The following is a 13,756-nucleotide window of genomic DNA, read 5'->3' on the forward strand; positions in this document are numbered from 1 at the left end:
AAAGATTCCTTTGCACAGCCATAGCCTAGATGTTACACAGTATCGAGATAAACTAGCGAAGTTCTGTCAACACTTTGTACGTTACTAATCTCTTACTTGAAGACAGAAAGCCTTTCCTGACACTTCACCAGAAATTCCAGCATTGTCTCTGAAGACACTCGCACCGTTTACACAAAAAGAACAAAGCCAAAAAAACACTATTAAACATAATTATCCCTCTGCAAAAGATGCCTTGAAGAGAAGCTACCATTTCTACTAGGAAAAAGTAACACAGAGTATGAAAACTTTATTGGATCCTAGCCCAGTTCCTTTGGAGTTTACCTGTCTTTAAATAAAGAGACAGCTGAACTCAAGCAGGAACATACCCCAGAAGCCACCAGGCAGACATCTCAAAGCGTGGTGACCGGTCTGTCACTGGGGAGAGGTATTACAGCAATCCTCCTGGCAGCTCAAAGCTGGGGACCTGTTTTGAGGCGGTGTTGTTAAAACTATCCAAGAAGAAAAGCCAGTGTTGATTTGAAAATAGCTTCTTGAATTGCTTTTGTAGCCTCCTCTGGGATCTCGCAGTACGTGAGGTCTGGAGAGAAGACAGCAAGCTGTCCAAGGCAATCCGGAGGATTCAGACGCCAGGTAGGTATAAGAGCTGCCTTTGCTTTAAGAAATTCTTACTGACTAAGAGTTGGAGGTGCAGCAAGAACCAAGCTGGAGCAATACCAGGAATAGGCTTTAGAGCTAAAGTGGGTCAAGGGAGCCTGCAGCAATCAGGAGAGAGAAAATCTCCTTTATTTTCTTTCTTCTTGGCAGACTGATCTTTAAATCTGTGCTCTGAATACAGACACGTTGAAGATATTGGTAAAGACAGATCTTGGCTTAGAAAATAGACCCTAGGAAGCTCCCAGCTTCATTCGTTCTGCTGGTCCTCTAGGCTGCTGCAGCGTGGGGAAGGGGACAGACCAGTGGCTTTGAGCAAGAGTTCCTTTGCAACTACGTTGGCTTCTTTTCAATGGTTATGGGAAAAAAATAACAGTCTTTGGTTTTTGGTTGTTTGGGTTCTGTGGGTTTTTTTTTTTGATTTTTTTTTTTTTTTTTAAAGACACTGTCTCTCCTAGAGTTCAGGAAGAGCAGTTTTCCGAGCACGTACGTGGAAGAGACAATTTGGCTTGAGGTGCTGTAAATACAAAGGAGATCGCCAATAACAGACTGACGGCACAGTGGAGAAAGGCTGCTGCTACCTCACTCAATTTCGCATCACATACTTCCTCAAGAGCTTTAGTCGGTATGGAATTACTGCTAACAAGCAATTCTGCTTCTGTGGAATCAAAATGAGTGATTTCCCTTTGATTTGCAGCACGTGCTCTAGAATAGAGCAGTGGTTCGTAACAGCAATGACTCAAACATTCTAAACAGGCGACATGTTTGAACAGAAATTCCAAGATTATCACGAGGAAGTGGATGGTTGAGGGAGTAAGTGATTTATAATCACTTTTCATTTACAAGCATTTTTCAGGTGTTTGTATTTGCACAGTGATGAGGAGCTGGGTCTATTCCTACATTAGATTACTAATTGAATAGAAAGGAAAACAAGTCTGCAAATCTAACAGAATTGAGAGCTCGCCTAGAATCTTTTTGCTGCTTTTAGTTGCTGAGTTCGAGAATTGGTTAAAATTTAAGATAGTGCAAAGAGATAGAGGAGTGCAAGTCCTATAAACACAAAGATAGTTTTATGATTTAATCACACAAAAGATAATTAATTCTTATCTCTGCCACAGTGCTCACGAACGGGTCATGCACTTTCTCTACTCCCTTTCATAAAATGGAAATAGCATTCATTACCTTAGAGATACTGGGAAGGATAACTGTCTTCAGGGAAGCCAGAATCTCCGCAGGGTAGCAGATGCCAGCACATGGTATTCATCGGGCAGTATTCATGGAGTTAAGTTACAGAAGCTTTTACTTCAGGATTCTCTACTACTGAGAACATGTTTGTTTGCCACTTATCACTTGACCTTTAAGACAATGTAAGTTAGCAAAGAGATGAAGCTGACAGAGAAAAAACCCTTTAATAGCCTCAGCTTATATCTGCAAGAAACGTGTTGTTTGAGTAGAACTGCAGGATAGTAAGACAGGTTAAATGAAAACCAAATTTGAGGCCAAAAAAGTTGTAAGAAACGCTGGAGGTGTGGGGGAAGCAGGGGATAGAGAGACTTACAACAGCCGCTCAGGAAAGAGATCAAGATCCCATCTGGAGGGGCAAAAGGCCAAAGCCACAGAACAGATGGAGACCAAGTGACAGCTGGTAGAAACATGCTTTCATGTGTAAAGTTTGCTCTTCGGAGAATTTAGCTCTCCAACTCTGAAGGCATCATTATGGTAATAACTCCTCCCCATACAACACGGGGGAGCTAGCCTGTGCGCAGGAGCGTGTGTTCGAAAGCTCACCGTGATGGTGGTTAATTAACAAGGGCCCTTTCAACATTTAGAAGCCGTTGTCACACCACCTTGGCATGGTTTTAGCAGCAGAGGGTCCTGTTCCTTCATCAGCGGGGGGGATGAAAAGAATTAATTTGGGCCCCACTGGTTAAACAGGTTTCCTGTAAACTTTTACATATGCCGAGAGTTGCTTCTGTTTTAGAAGGGCTCGGATGAAGGATATAGTGCATCTCAATGTTTACACATATTATCTTAATGGAAGAACGTCCGACTGGCTGCTCCGCCAACTCAGTTACGGAAAAATCATACAATCAATCAGAAGAGCGGGTTGTCTTCAACACAGGCATTTAATCCAGGGATCTTTCCAGGCTGCACCAAAGAACTAACATAATTCTAAGACTAGCCCTCTCCTTGGAGAGGGGTGTGCTGTTTCTGCCCAAGACCAGCCAACGATACTGAAATTAAAGTTCTGGAGAAGTGGCCACTGTCTCTTTTTCTTTAATAAAGATATGAAGTCTTTTTTTCCTGTTAAGGCAAGAATTTCATCCTGCTGCTAGGATCTAGTAATGCAGCTTTGATTACAGAAAAAAAAAAAAAAAAAAGGCTTAATTACAGTTAAAACTAAAGTATTACACTTTTAAGACAATTTAGAATTAAAAAACTAAAACAAAAAAATCCAAACACTCCCCTTCTGATTATCTATCCTGAGTCCAGTTTCATAACAGATTTTGAGGTACAAGACAATAAATTAAAAGTTCATTCCAACTGCTGAGATCAACTGTTTCCTCAATGCGATGTCTTCTTTATTCCCTTTCCAAATTTGGCATCGAGTCCAAGGCCTGCAACGAGATGAAATAATCCATGTGCACAGAGAACTTCTTCACATTCTTCAAACAAACCTAACACAAGAACTTTGTGAAAAAATCAGCTTAACAGCACCAACTTACTAATGGTCACTCGGAGGCAGTGACTTACCCGGTGTGGGGACAGAAAAAAGACCTAACAGATCTGCTAGAAGTTCCTCTTTTCCTGCACTGGTGAAGCTACTAACACGCTCTTCCATCCAGAGTGTTCTAATATAATTAGATTTTTTTTTTTTGACCAGCATCTTTTGTTAGCTCTCCCCTCGCTGTATGTCACCTCAGTTGAAGTTGACAGGGGACAGACCGCAGGCGTTTGCTGCCCAGACTTACCCAAGAACACCAGGATGGTCCCCACCCACTGCATCGTACTGATGGGATTGGCAAACAGAATGACCGACGCTAAAATGGTGAAGAACTTGCGGGTTGTAGTGATGATGGAACAAGTCAGAGGCCCGAAGTATACCACAGTCATGAAAATAAAACTCTGTAAAAAACAAATCGACGCCTTTTGTCACTTTGACTGGAAAAAGTACAACACGGATCATATTTTCAGAGGAAAAGCCATCGAGCCAGAGCTGAAAGAATCTTATTTCAAATCCTGATTATTTGCATGCAAACTTAAACCAGTTTTACTCTGAAAGTAGCCTGTACAGAAAGCAAGCAACAACTAAAGCAACGGAAAGCGAGGCAACGTTACTTTGGCGTCTCCCAACTGTGCAAATAAATCCCAGCAAAGACGGCAGAGCAAGGGAAGCGCGTTTACCTGACCCAGCGCACTCGTCAGGCCAAACAGGAGGATATTGTAAATGATGCTGGGGTAGCGTTCCGTAAAACTCAAGAACTCCCAGAGCTCTCCAGTGAACAATATCCCTGGAAGAAAGATCCGAGATGAAAAGCGCGAATTACGAGCCCAGGGGCAGCCCAAGCGGCTCCTGCCTACGCAGTATAATTTCAGTTTATGCTTATAACCCAACAGGAGCTACTAAAAGCGAAGACTAAATACCACACAGTGGAAAACAAAGAGAACAGGAGAGAAAGCGATCACCTTCATAGTTAATTAACGAAAGAAGCAATGATTAACAGCAGATCCGATTCTGACAAAACAATCTCTAGCAATTAGTTAGAAGCGCTACTCCCTAATTGAAGCGGAAAGCTCCGCTGATACAGTTTGCTCCTCTCCGGCGCAAGAGCAGTTGGGGCTGGTGCAGAGCCGGGGGTCCACACGGTCGTGCAGCCACACTCGGCGTGAAGCGCTGTCCCCTGGTGGGCACGAGGAGAGCTACACCGACCAACCCCGACTTCATAGACCAACAAAAACCAACCCCAAACCAAAACAAAGTTCTTTGCAGGAAGAGTTCTAGGCCCTTTTTTGGCGCTTGACACAACGTCTCTTCCCGCGGGGTGTCCCAGGGCAGTCTCTGGGAGCGGTGGCTGTGGTTTTCACAGGGTGGTCCTTACCAGCCCCCAGGAACAAGGTGGACCATAGATTAACATTCAGCATCATGTGATTGGAACCCGTCTGGTAGTGAGCTCTCATGTGGTCCTGCGATACACCCGTCAGCCCATCCAAGGTCAGTGACAGCAGCTACGAAAAGAAGAGACAGAGATAAGAGACAGCAAAGAAAACCTTTGTTCTTCATTTCTTCTCTATGGGGAACACCTTGAACATTCTCCCCCTTTTTTAACATCCCAACCACCTATTAAATAGCAATGATGTGGTGTCAAAATGTATGCTAAGAGGGATGCACGTGTACTTGTGCACTGATCTCACACGGCAGCTTGAGAGCGCACCCCTCAACCCCAGGTGTCCTCCTCTGGAAGTGTTTCCACATCAGCTTCAGGGTACACTTAAGGTACAAAGGACATGGCCTTATCTGAGTTGTAACCGCTTGTTCCGACTCACCCCTGCCGGGTTATTTGTGCGTTGGCAGCACTCACCAGAAGGAGCTCTCCGTAGCCAAAGACGTGGTCATCGCTGCCAGCCCCCTTCTTAGGTTTGTACAGAAACAGGGCCACGCCTGCCACTATCAAGAGGACGCAGAGATACTTGGCCGGGGGATACTTCTTCCGCAGCAAAGTCACTCCTAAAAGCATGACTGTAAAAACGCAACATCACAAACCGCTCCCAAAACCCTCTCATGGGATTTTAACTTGGCCCAACAGATAAAACACCATTTGCTCTTCCTGCGGCAGAGCGGACAGAAGGGGAGAGGCACCGTTTTGGCCACTGAGGGCATGAGAAATCCACGCAAACATACAAGAAAAAAACGGGAAATTTGCTTACCTGGAATGGGCTTACAAGATTTGCCGAGGACCTAGAAAAGAAAAACCGTATTAAATACCTGCACACCATGACCTGCCTGCAACAAGAGACCACGGCAATACCAGGGTGACCGTAGGGGATGAGACCACCCTGATAGACCGCTCCGACAAAACGTACTCGACACTTCAGAAAAAGACAGGCGACCCCACCGCAGAGCAACTGCTGAATGAATGGTGAAGATTTCACAAACCATCTCAAGCCCTCCAACATTAGCACCAAGTCCCAATTAGCAAATTCCCATAACTTCTAGGGGTTGCTATTCTCTTTCTGGAACAGTCTGAGCTCTCTGCCCTCCCAGCGCTGAGTGAAACCCAGCGGATACAGCCCCGCAAACACAGCTACAGGAAAGTAAGCGTCAAAAGCCCAGTTTCCCTCCATGTCATTTCACCAGCTGGCTCTTCCGCAGCACATTGCCCGTTTTTGGGGTACCCCGAGCGTTAGGGGGTGACAGAGCTCTAGGCTGTCCCCTGCCCCACCTGAGTCGGGTAGCTGACAAACTGCAGCGCCGAGTTGCTGGAGACCATTGCGCCCAGGTAGGAGAGCGAGCAGGCAGCGTAGAGCCAGCTCCGCGTGCGATCCGCTTTCACAGCATCGAAAAAATGGATCACTGGAAGGAAGACAAAGAGGAGGAAAATTAGGAGAGCTGTGAACAGCCACCGCCATCAGGAAGCACCTTAAGAAAGTGGGATCGAGTGTACCCTCAGCAAGTTTACTGATGACACCAAGCTCTGTGGAGCAATCGACACACTGGAGGGGAGGGATGCCATCCAGAGAGACCTGGACAGGCTGGAGAGGTGGGCCTGTGCCAACCTCATGAAGTTCAACAAGGCCAAGTGCAAGGTCCTGCACGTGGGCTGGGGCAATCCCAAGCACAAATCCAGGCTGGGTGGAGAGTAGATAGAGAGCAGCACTGAGGAAAAGGACTTGGGGGTGTTGGTGGATAAGAAGCTCAACATGAGCCAGCGCTGAGTGCTGGCACCTCAGAAACCCAACTGTACCCTGGGCTGCATCCCCAGCAGCGTGGCCAGCAGGGCAGGGGGGTGATTCTGCCCCTCTGCTCTGCTCTGGAGAGACCCCCCCGCAGTGCTGCCTCCAGCTCGGGGGGTCCCAACAGCAGAAGGACACGGAGCTGTCGGAGCAGGGCCAGAGGAGGCCCCGGAGATGCTGGGAGGGCTGGAGCCCCTCTGCTGGGAGGACAGGCTGGGAGAGGTGGGGGGGGTCAGCCTGGAGAAGAGAAGGCTCCGGGGAGACCTTAGAGCCCCTTCCAGTGCCTAAAGGGGCTCCAGGAGAGCCGGGGAGGGACTCTTGATCAGGGAGGGGAGTGATGGGATGAGGGGGAACGGTTTTAAACTGAAAGAGGGGAGATTGAGATGAGATATGAGGAAGACATTCTTTCCTGTGTGGGCGGTGAGCCCCTGGCCCAGGTTGCCCAGAGAGGCTGTGGCTGCCCCATCCCTGGAGGTGTTCAAGGCCGGGTTGGACGGGGCTGGGAGCAACCTGGGCTGGGGGGAGGTGTCCCTGCCTGGGGCAGGGAGGTGGAACTGAGTGATCTTCAAGGTCCCCTCCAACCCAAACCATTCTGTGATTCTATGAAGAACATCATCAGAGACGCAAGGGACAATCGATGTCGACACTCTGCCATAGGAGCGGTGGCAACTGTCCCCTCAGGGTGTGCAAAGCACCCCGGACAGGCCCAGGTCCGGCCGGCAGCTCCCGAGCCCCGACTTACGGAGTTTGGCGAAGGCGGCGTTGATCACGCACTGGATGAACACCAGGGTCAGGGCGTACTTGAACTTCTCCTGCTTCGCACCTTCCCCGTACCGTCCCCTCGTGCTGCAGAGAGGGACACCCTCAGACAGCGCCGGGACATGGTGAGACACCGGCCGGGACCCAACACGGGGACGGCTCCCCGGGGCCGTGACCCCGCCGGGGCCCGCAGGGACGACGCCCCCCACCCCGAGCTCCCCCCTCCCGGTTCACTTCGGGACTACCCCGCCGGCCCCGATCCTCTCTCCACCCGACTCAGACTCCTCCGGGTCTCTCCCCCTCACTGCTCCCCCTATTCACTCCCGGGGCTCCCTCACCCCGGTTCCCCCCGGTCCTCGGTGTCCCCCCCCACACTTCCCCTCGTTCCTGGTCCCCGCCGGGGCTCCTCCCCATCCCCGGTCCTCTCTCTCCCCGCTCCCCCCTAAGGCTCCCCCGGAGCTCCCTCACCCCGGTCCCCGCCCGGGCTCCCACCGTCCCCCCGGTTCCCCGTTCCCCCCCCACGCTGACATGCTCTCCTGTAGGATGCCATAGTAGAAGTAGCAGGCGAAGACGCCCAGGAAGCAGACGGGCAGGCGGAGGCGCTCCGGCAGCACGGCGCCGTTGGCGCTCGCTCCCATGGCGGCGGGGCGGCCGCTCAGCGCCGGGGACACCTCCAGCACCACATCCCGCAGCGCGGCCGGTAGCGGCGGCGGAGCGGGCGGCCTCATACGCCCGGCTCTGCGCCCGCCCGCCGTCCGGGGACCGCCCGCCGCGCTGCCGGACCCGCCGCGGGGCAGAGACGGGGGGACAGCGCGGGGAACCGGCCGGGACCGGCCGGGCGGGGCGCGCCGAGACCCTCCGGGGAACCCCCGGGACCGTCCCCGCCGCGGCTCGGCGGCGGTCACGGCGGGGGAGCGCCCCTCGGGACAGGCAGCGCTCGGGGCAGCACCGGGCCGGGGACCTTCGCTGAGCGCGACTCTTGCGGTGACGCACCCCTATGTGGAGCGCGGGGATTGGCTGCGCGGCAGGGGGCGGAGCTAACGGGCGGTACCTGGTTGGCGTTCCCGCCGTCGCCCCAGCGACTCGGGCAGGGGGCGAGGCGGCCCCACCCTCCGGCGGCGCCGCGCAGGTCCCGCCGCCCCCCGCAGCCGCCAGAACCCGCCCGCGGGGGCTCCCGGCCCCGGCGCTTCTCAGAGTCCCTCAGGCAGCTGCCCCTCCTTCCCGCGGCCCGCTCTGGAAGCCGTTCCTGCTGCTAAAACGGCTTCAGTAGAGGAACGGCAGAGGCGGGCGGGCTACCGGGGCGCCGGTACCGCTTCGGCCCCTCCGGGGCTTCCAGAGCTCTCTGCTAAACGCTCCAATTCAGATCCCGTATATTAAAAGCCCAAAGAAGCGCTTTGGATGCCTGAAATATTTATTTAGTTTCCTCTGAACTGGCACTGCCAACACCTGCAAAACCCCCTCTAAACACAAGACAAGAACTCCAAAGCCAATGTTCCTCCTTTAAGCTTTGCAATATGTAATACATAAAATACAAACTTCAAACAGCTGCAAAAATAGTGTCTTTGGAAGAAAATAGAGTTTCTACATCAGATACAAGAAAATCGGCTTCAATGCCACCCAGAGCCTTTGTGACAGGACACAAAATCAAGTACTTTTGTTGTCAAGAGGCTTTACAATCCGTGTTCCCGTGTTACTGCTCCAGCGCCCAAGGCAGCACCTGGGGACGGTGCTGCTGGACGCGGCAGCGCTGCAGCCTCCGGCCCGGCTGCGGTCACAGCTCCATACAGACCCTCAGCGAGGCCGGTGGGGGGGACACCCAGCCCCAGCCAGGCTGTCCCGGCTCCCAGGGAAGCAGCAGGTAGTTTCTCTACAGCAACAACAACCCCCCCCCCTCCAGTAGGGACCTTTCTGTGTTGCAGTCCATCCCCTCTGCCTGTGGAAGACCCTCTGCCCACCCCCAGGGAGCCCAGGGGGGTGGCTCGTGCCTCTGCCCGCTTTGCCCTCCATCATCTCCACTTCCCCCCCCCCGACTCAGCACATCGTTCTCAAAGCTCCAGCCTTGTTTCAGGGGGTAAAAGTGCACAGGGGAGGCAGGGGCAGGGATCCACCGCTCTCCAGCCCCCTCTGAGCTCCGAGGGAGAGGAGCCATCTTCGTAGCACAGATACACAACATTTTCTGCTCCAACACGCCCAAGGGCAGCCACACGGACAGGCCCCTGGCTCCCCCCATCCCCCTCCCCAGGGGTCAGCAATCCCAGACAGCTGCAGGGGCGAGGGGGGCTACGGAAGCCCTAACCGGAATGTCTCCCAGCTCAATCCTCCTTCACGGAGCACGAGTTTGCCTCTGCTCCCCGCAGCAGCGCCCAGCTGCTCTTCACCAACAAAACAATCACACAGGAAACAAAGACAATTCAACACAGGAAAGTGCTTGGAACAGGGGAGGCTTGGAGAAACAAGCCTCTCCAGCAGCGAGGAGTGGTCCTGGGGCACACTGTACTTCACAGTTTCTATCATCCTCGGAGGAAGCCGGCTGTGGTTCTCGATCCCAGGGCTGCCTTTCAGCTGTCACATCCCACCTTCGAGGCACCGAGTCTCCCCGGGCTGGCAGAAACACCCTGAGGAGCCAGAGCTGCTGTTGTCGGTGAGCTTTCCCAAAGGCTTCACACCACCAGAGAGCTGTGGAAGACGACGCTCTCCTCTGGCTGGCTGCGTTTCCAGTGTTCGTAATTCAGTGAAGGAGACTTGGACACCTCGCTGAAGCTCTCTACCGCAGCGTCTTTCCGCACCCCAAGGAACGGGGCAGGGGCTGTGGGTTGGCAGGATGTAAATGTGCCCGTGCCAGGGCTGGAAGAAGCTGGAAAGCCCCTGAAGAGGAAACCCACATTTGGGAAGAGAGGCTTCACCAGGCTGACGGGGCAGAAGGCAGAACCGGTGGGGTTGAAGTGCACTTTGTTCTTATCTGGGCAGGAAGGCTGAAAAGGCTGATCGGGGCTGGGGGAGCTGAAGGAGAGGGACAGAGTGGACACGATTAGGAACAGACACTTCCAAGGGCACCGAGTAGCCCCAGAGAAAACACCCAGAGCTGTGCATGCTTCAAAGAGCACAACTAAAAGCTGAAACTGCCTCTGCTGCGAGCTGGACCACTGTCCAGGTACAGAGGGGCACAAAGAGCCTGGTTTGTTTTGAAAGCACGCTTATATATAGGAAAACCACTGCTTCTCCTCAAGAGGCTCTGCTGGCTGAGAAACACCTACTGCAAGGGATCACGAGATCCTTCCGAGCGTGTCCGAGGGTTGGAAATTCAGCTCTTTTCACCAGGGCCTGAGCAGCCACGCTTTTGTCAGGAGTGCTTTCCTGGAGGCTACTTCCTACTTCTGCAACAGGGTTGGGGTGGCAATTGCAGCAACCTCACCCCAGCACCCTCCCATAGGGCCGTCCTCACGCAAGTTCTCTTCTGCCACCAACCCCTCATACTTACGAAGCTTCTTCGAAGGCCCGGACCTTCTCACACCCCTCCGGAGGCTCCCGTTTAAACATGTAGCTGTGGTTGGGTCGAGGAGAAGAAGCGAAGGCCAGGACTGGTGAAGGGCTGCCATCCTCTAGCAGGGAAGAAAAGAGAAGATTGTGAGAATTTTTTTTTAAAATAATCCAACAACACTCTAACTCAACAGGGAACACATTCTTTTAGACCCTGGGGCTGCAGGCTACAATATCCCAAAGCCACAGCATTTTAGCTGTGTACTTCACAGCTCACACCCTCCATCTAATATGGGAAACCACCCACCTGGAGGGTAATTACTGCGGCTTTAGAAGTCCGGTGCAGTTTAGCCAAATCGGCAGACACCCTCTCTTCTATCTCAGCTGCAGCTTCAACCCAGCACACAGACAAGGAGCAGCCACTGCACCCAGGTTTTTGTAGCGCTGGCCCCTTCGTCTCCCCTGACCTCCAGCCCCTCTGCTTTCATAGCCTTTACCTTTCTCCTTTGGATCTGGCTGCACCTCATCCGCCGCAGAGGAGGGCTCTCCTGCTGCCAGTCTCACCGGGGTGTGTGGAGAAAGGCAGAGTGGTACGGAAGGGGAAGGAGAAAGAGAGAGGCTGCTGCAGCTGCCACTGCTGGGCTCCAGAGTCAGGGACACGTCTCCGGAGCCTCCCTGGGCAGGTGCTGGAGCCCTGTGGCCATCTGGGACATCCAATATCTAGGGAGGAAGCAAAGTTTTAGAGGAGCAAGAAAGGCTGTCACCAGTGAAGAGGTTTAACAGCAGTTGCACCTACAGACAGCAGCTACTCAGGGTGCTCGATGCAGATACGTCAGGGAGCAAGACAGCCTTCTGCAACCAACAGGGCACCGGTCCTTCTGTATCCTGTAATGCCCTTCAGTTCGTGACCTGCCTGGGCGCACTGCTCCCACAGGCGCACAGTACAAAGTAGCCTTTGGATACCGGTCTAAGACAGTGTCTTACAGCTGTCACTGAGATATCATCTCTCCCAAGATTACTACTGGCTGATCTCTCATAGCACCAGCAAGTTCTCAGGAGGGAAGCCAGCAGCTGCTCGACCTGGTTTAGACAGTTACATGCCTACAACAAACTAAAACTACACAGAGACCATCCCCACGGCCAAGAAACCAATATGGGCAGTGTCTTTAGAAGAAAGGACTTCCAAGACCACCCAGAAGTCTCAGGGCAATCTTGTGACCTTCACTTACCCGCAAAAGCTCTTCGTCCCCCTGTTCCTTCACAAACACTTCCTCCAGTTCCTGGTTTAGCCCCTCCAGGCTCCTGTGCAAGCAGGGGCTGAGCCTCAAAACAGGAGATGGAGAGAGGAAGCCTGAAGGAGAGTCCTGTAACAATCCAGAATTAAGGAAGTTAAGAGTTCTACCTGCACAAACTCAGCAGTTACATCCTGTTCCCACAGCTCTCCAGGGCTCAGCCAAAGCCTTCCAGGAGGCTGATGGGAGAAGACTGACAGCAGAGCCATGTAAACTCACTGACTGCTGATCAAAGCACAGGGACACATTGAAGAGGTGGGGGAAGACAAAAAAAAATAATCTCCCTTCTCAGACACAAGAGCAGAAGTCTGAGAACAGCTTGGACTCCTGCCCAAAGGAGCTTGCTCTCCACCTCACTAGGACATACGGTGACAGCAGAGCAGGGGTAGATGTGAACGTACCCTCAGCGATCCAAGGACAGCATGGTCCCCCTGGAGCGGGGAGCTCTTCTCCTTTTCTTTGCCACTTCTGCCATTTAGCTTTGTTCGCTGGAGCTGTTGCTTCAGTTTGGCAATCTAGCAAACAAAGTTTCAGCTACAAAACCAGACAAGCCAACACACCTCCACCAAAAAGGATCGTGCCTTGTCTCTCTCCTCCCCCTCTCCTGAACCCACAAGGAAGTGCCAAAATAGAGACGGTTTCAATCACACAAGCAGCAGCTCCGGCCACCTCTCAAAGGATGGACCAGAAGTACTTGCAAGGCCTCGTCACAAACCCCCTGTTGCGACGTGGCCGGTGCCCTTCCTCTGGTGGATGTGGGTTACCTCCTACCTACAGAGCGTTAGGAATCAGGCCCTGCTAGAACCCACATATGCCACCGCACCAACAAGAAATGCACTGAGTTTCAGTGGAGCTACTTTACAATAGCTGCCTGCTGGAGGAAGCCAACGAGATCAGTCTTTAGTTGAACCAGAGTGTTAGGGATGAGAGCAAGGGCTACAGTCTCATCTTCAATAGCATCCTGTCCTCCCACTCCCCTCCCATGCAAGCAGGAGCCTCCTATGCATTAGCAGCTGACACAGATCTTGCTCAAGCATTGGGAGTGGTCTATTTTACCTCTCTGCGGTGATCTGTGCTACCCCAAGAAGCAGAACGCTTGTGAGCACCGGAGCTGGCTTTCCCCACTTCCGCATCATGCCAGGACACTGGAGTCTGAAGTGATGAGAAACACGGCTGAGAATAATCACATTTACTGCTTTAGAGACTGGTGGTAGAGTCCCAACAATAAGCGATCAACTACTGCCCGTTCACAGTCCTATTCCTTTATCCCCCCATTAATACCACACTCAATAATGTGCATTAAGAGACAGCCATCTTTTTATATTGGCCCAAACAAAGTCATTTTGGCCAGATTTGTGCCTATCGGGAAACTGGACCTCACAGACCTACACGGTGAGAGACCTGCCCAGAAGTCAGTGGCTTAATCACCACCAGTACCTGGCGAGATAAAGCACACCAAGCCATTACTCTGGAGAAACAACTGCAACCGCCCCCTGCGCTGCCTGCACAGGCTCCCGTCTGATGAACGGTGACGTAGGGTTTCAGGCACTCATTGTACAAAGAAGCATTACCGAGAGGAAAAGCCTCACCCAACTGTGAGAACACACAACTTGCTTCTGAGACCT

General features: G+C 52.5%; 2 protein-coding genes across 8 annotated transcripts in view; both read right to left on the reverse strand.

The window, feature by feature from the left end:
* Positions 1 to 2,758: 2,758 nt before the first annotated feature.
* On the reverse strand, positions 2,759 to 8,090 carry SLC35B1 (solute carrier family 35 member B1; the record flags this gene model as incomplete). Its single annotated transcript, XM_082494873.1, has 9 exons — positions 2,759 to 3,269; positions 3,624 to 3,777; positions 4,057 to 4,163; positions 4,752 to 4,878; positions 5,232 to 5,389; positions 5,578 to 5,608; positions 6,093 to 6,223; positions 7,346 to 7,449; positions 7,891 to 8,090. The coding sequence occupies 9 exons, from the start codon at positions 8,088 to 8,090 to the stop codon at positions 3,217 to 3,219; spliced, it is 1,065 nt and encodes a 354-aa protein (XP_082350999.1). The 3' UTR covers positions 2,759 to 3,216.
* Positions 8,091 to 8,755: 665 nt separating this feature from the next.
* Positions 8,756 to 13,756, reverse strand: part of FAM117A (family with sequence similarity 117 member A) — a gene marked incomplete at its 5' end in the record, with an annotated part of 32,717 nt that continues 27,716 nt past the window's right edge. For 5 of the 7 annotated variants that reach the window (XM_082495185.1, XM_082495186.1, XM_082495181.1 and 2 more), the window contains 6 exons: positions 8,756 to 10,362; positions 10,841 to 10,961; positions 11,337 to 11,559; positions 12,069 to 12,203; positions 12,533 to 12,646; positions 13,188 to 13,283. In XM_082495185.1, coding sequence (XP_082351311.1) covers positions 10,023 to 10,362; positions 10,841 to 10,961; positions 11,337 to 11,559; positions 12,069 to 12,203; positions 12,533 to 12,646; positions 13,188 to 13,283 — 1,029 coding nt within the window. In that variant the 3' untranslated portion in view covers positions 8,756 to 10,022. The remainder of the gene's footprint in view (positions 10,363 to 10,840; positions 10,962 to 11,336; positions 11,560 to 12,068; positions 12,204 to 12,532; positions 12,647 to 13,187; positions 13,284 to 13,756) is intronic. The other 2 variants (XM_082495183.1, XM_082495184.1) reach the window with 2 other exon arrangements.

The sequence above is a fragment of the Vanellus vanellus genome (genome assembly GCF_965231255.1).
Source record: "Vanellus vanellus genome assembly, chromosome: 24".
Classification (NCBI taxonomy): Eukaryota; Metazoa; Chordata; class Aves; order Charadriiformes; family Charadriidae; genus Vanellus; species Vanellus vanellus.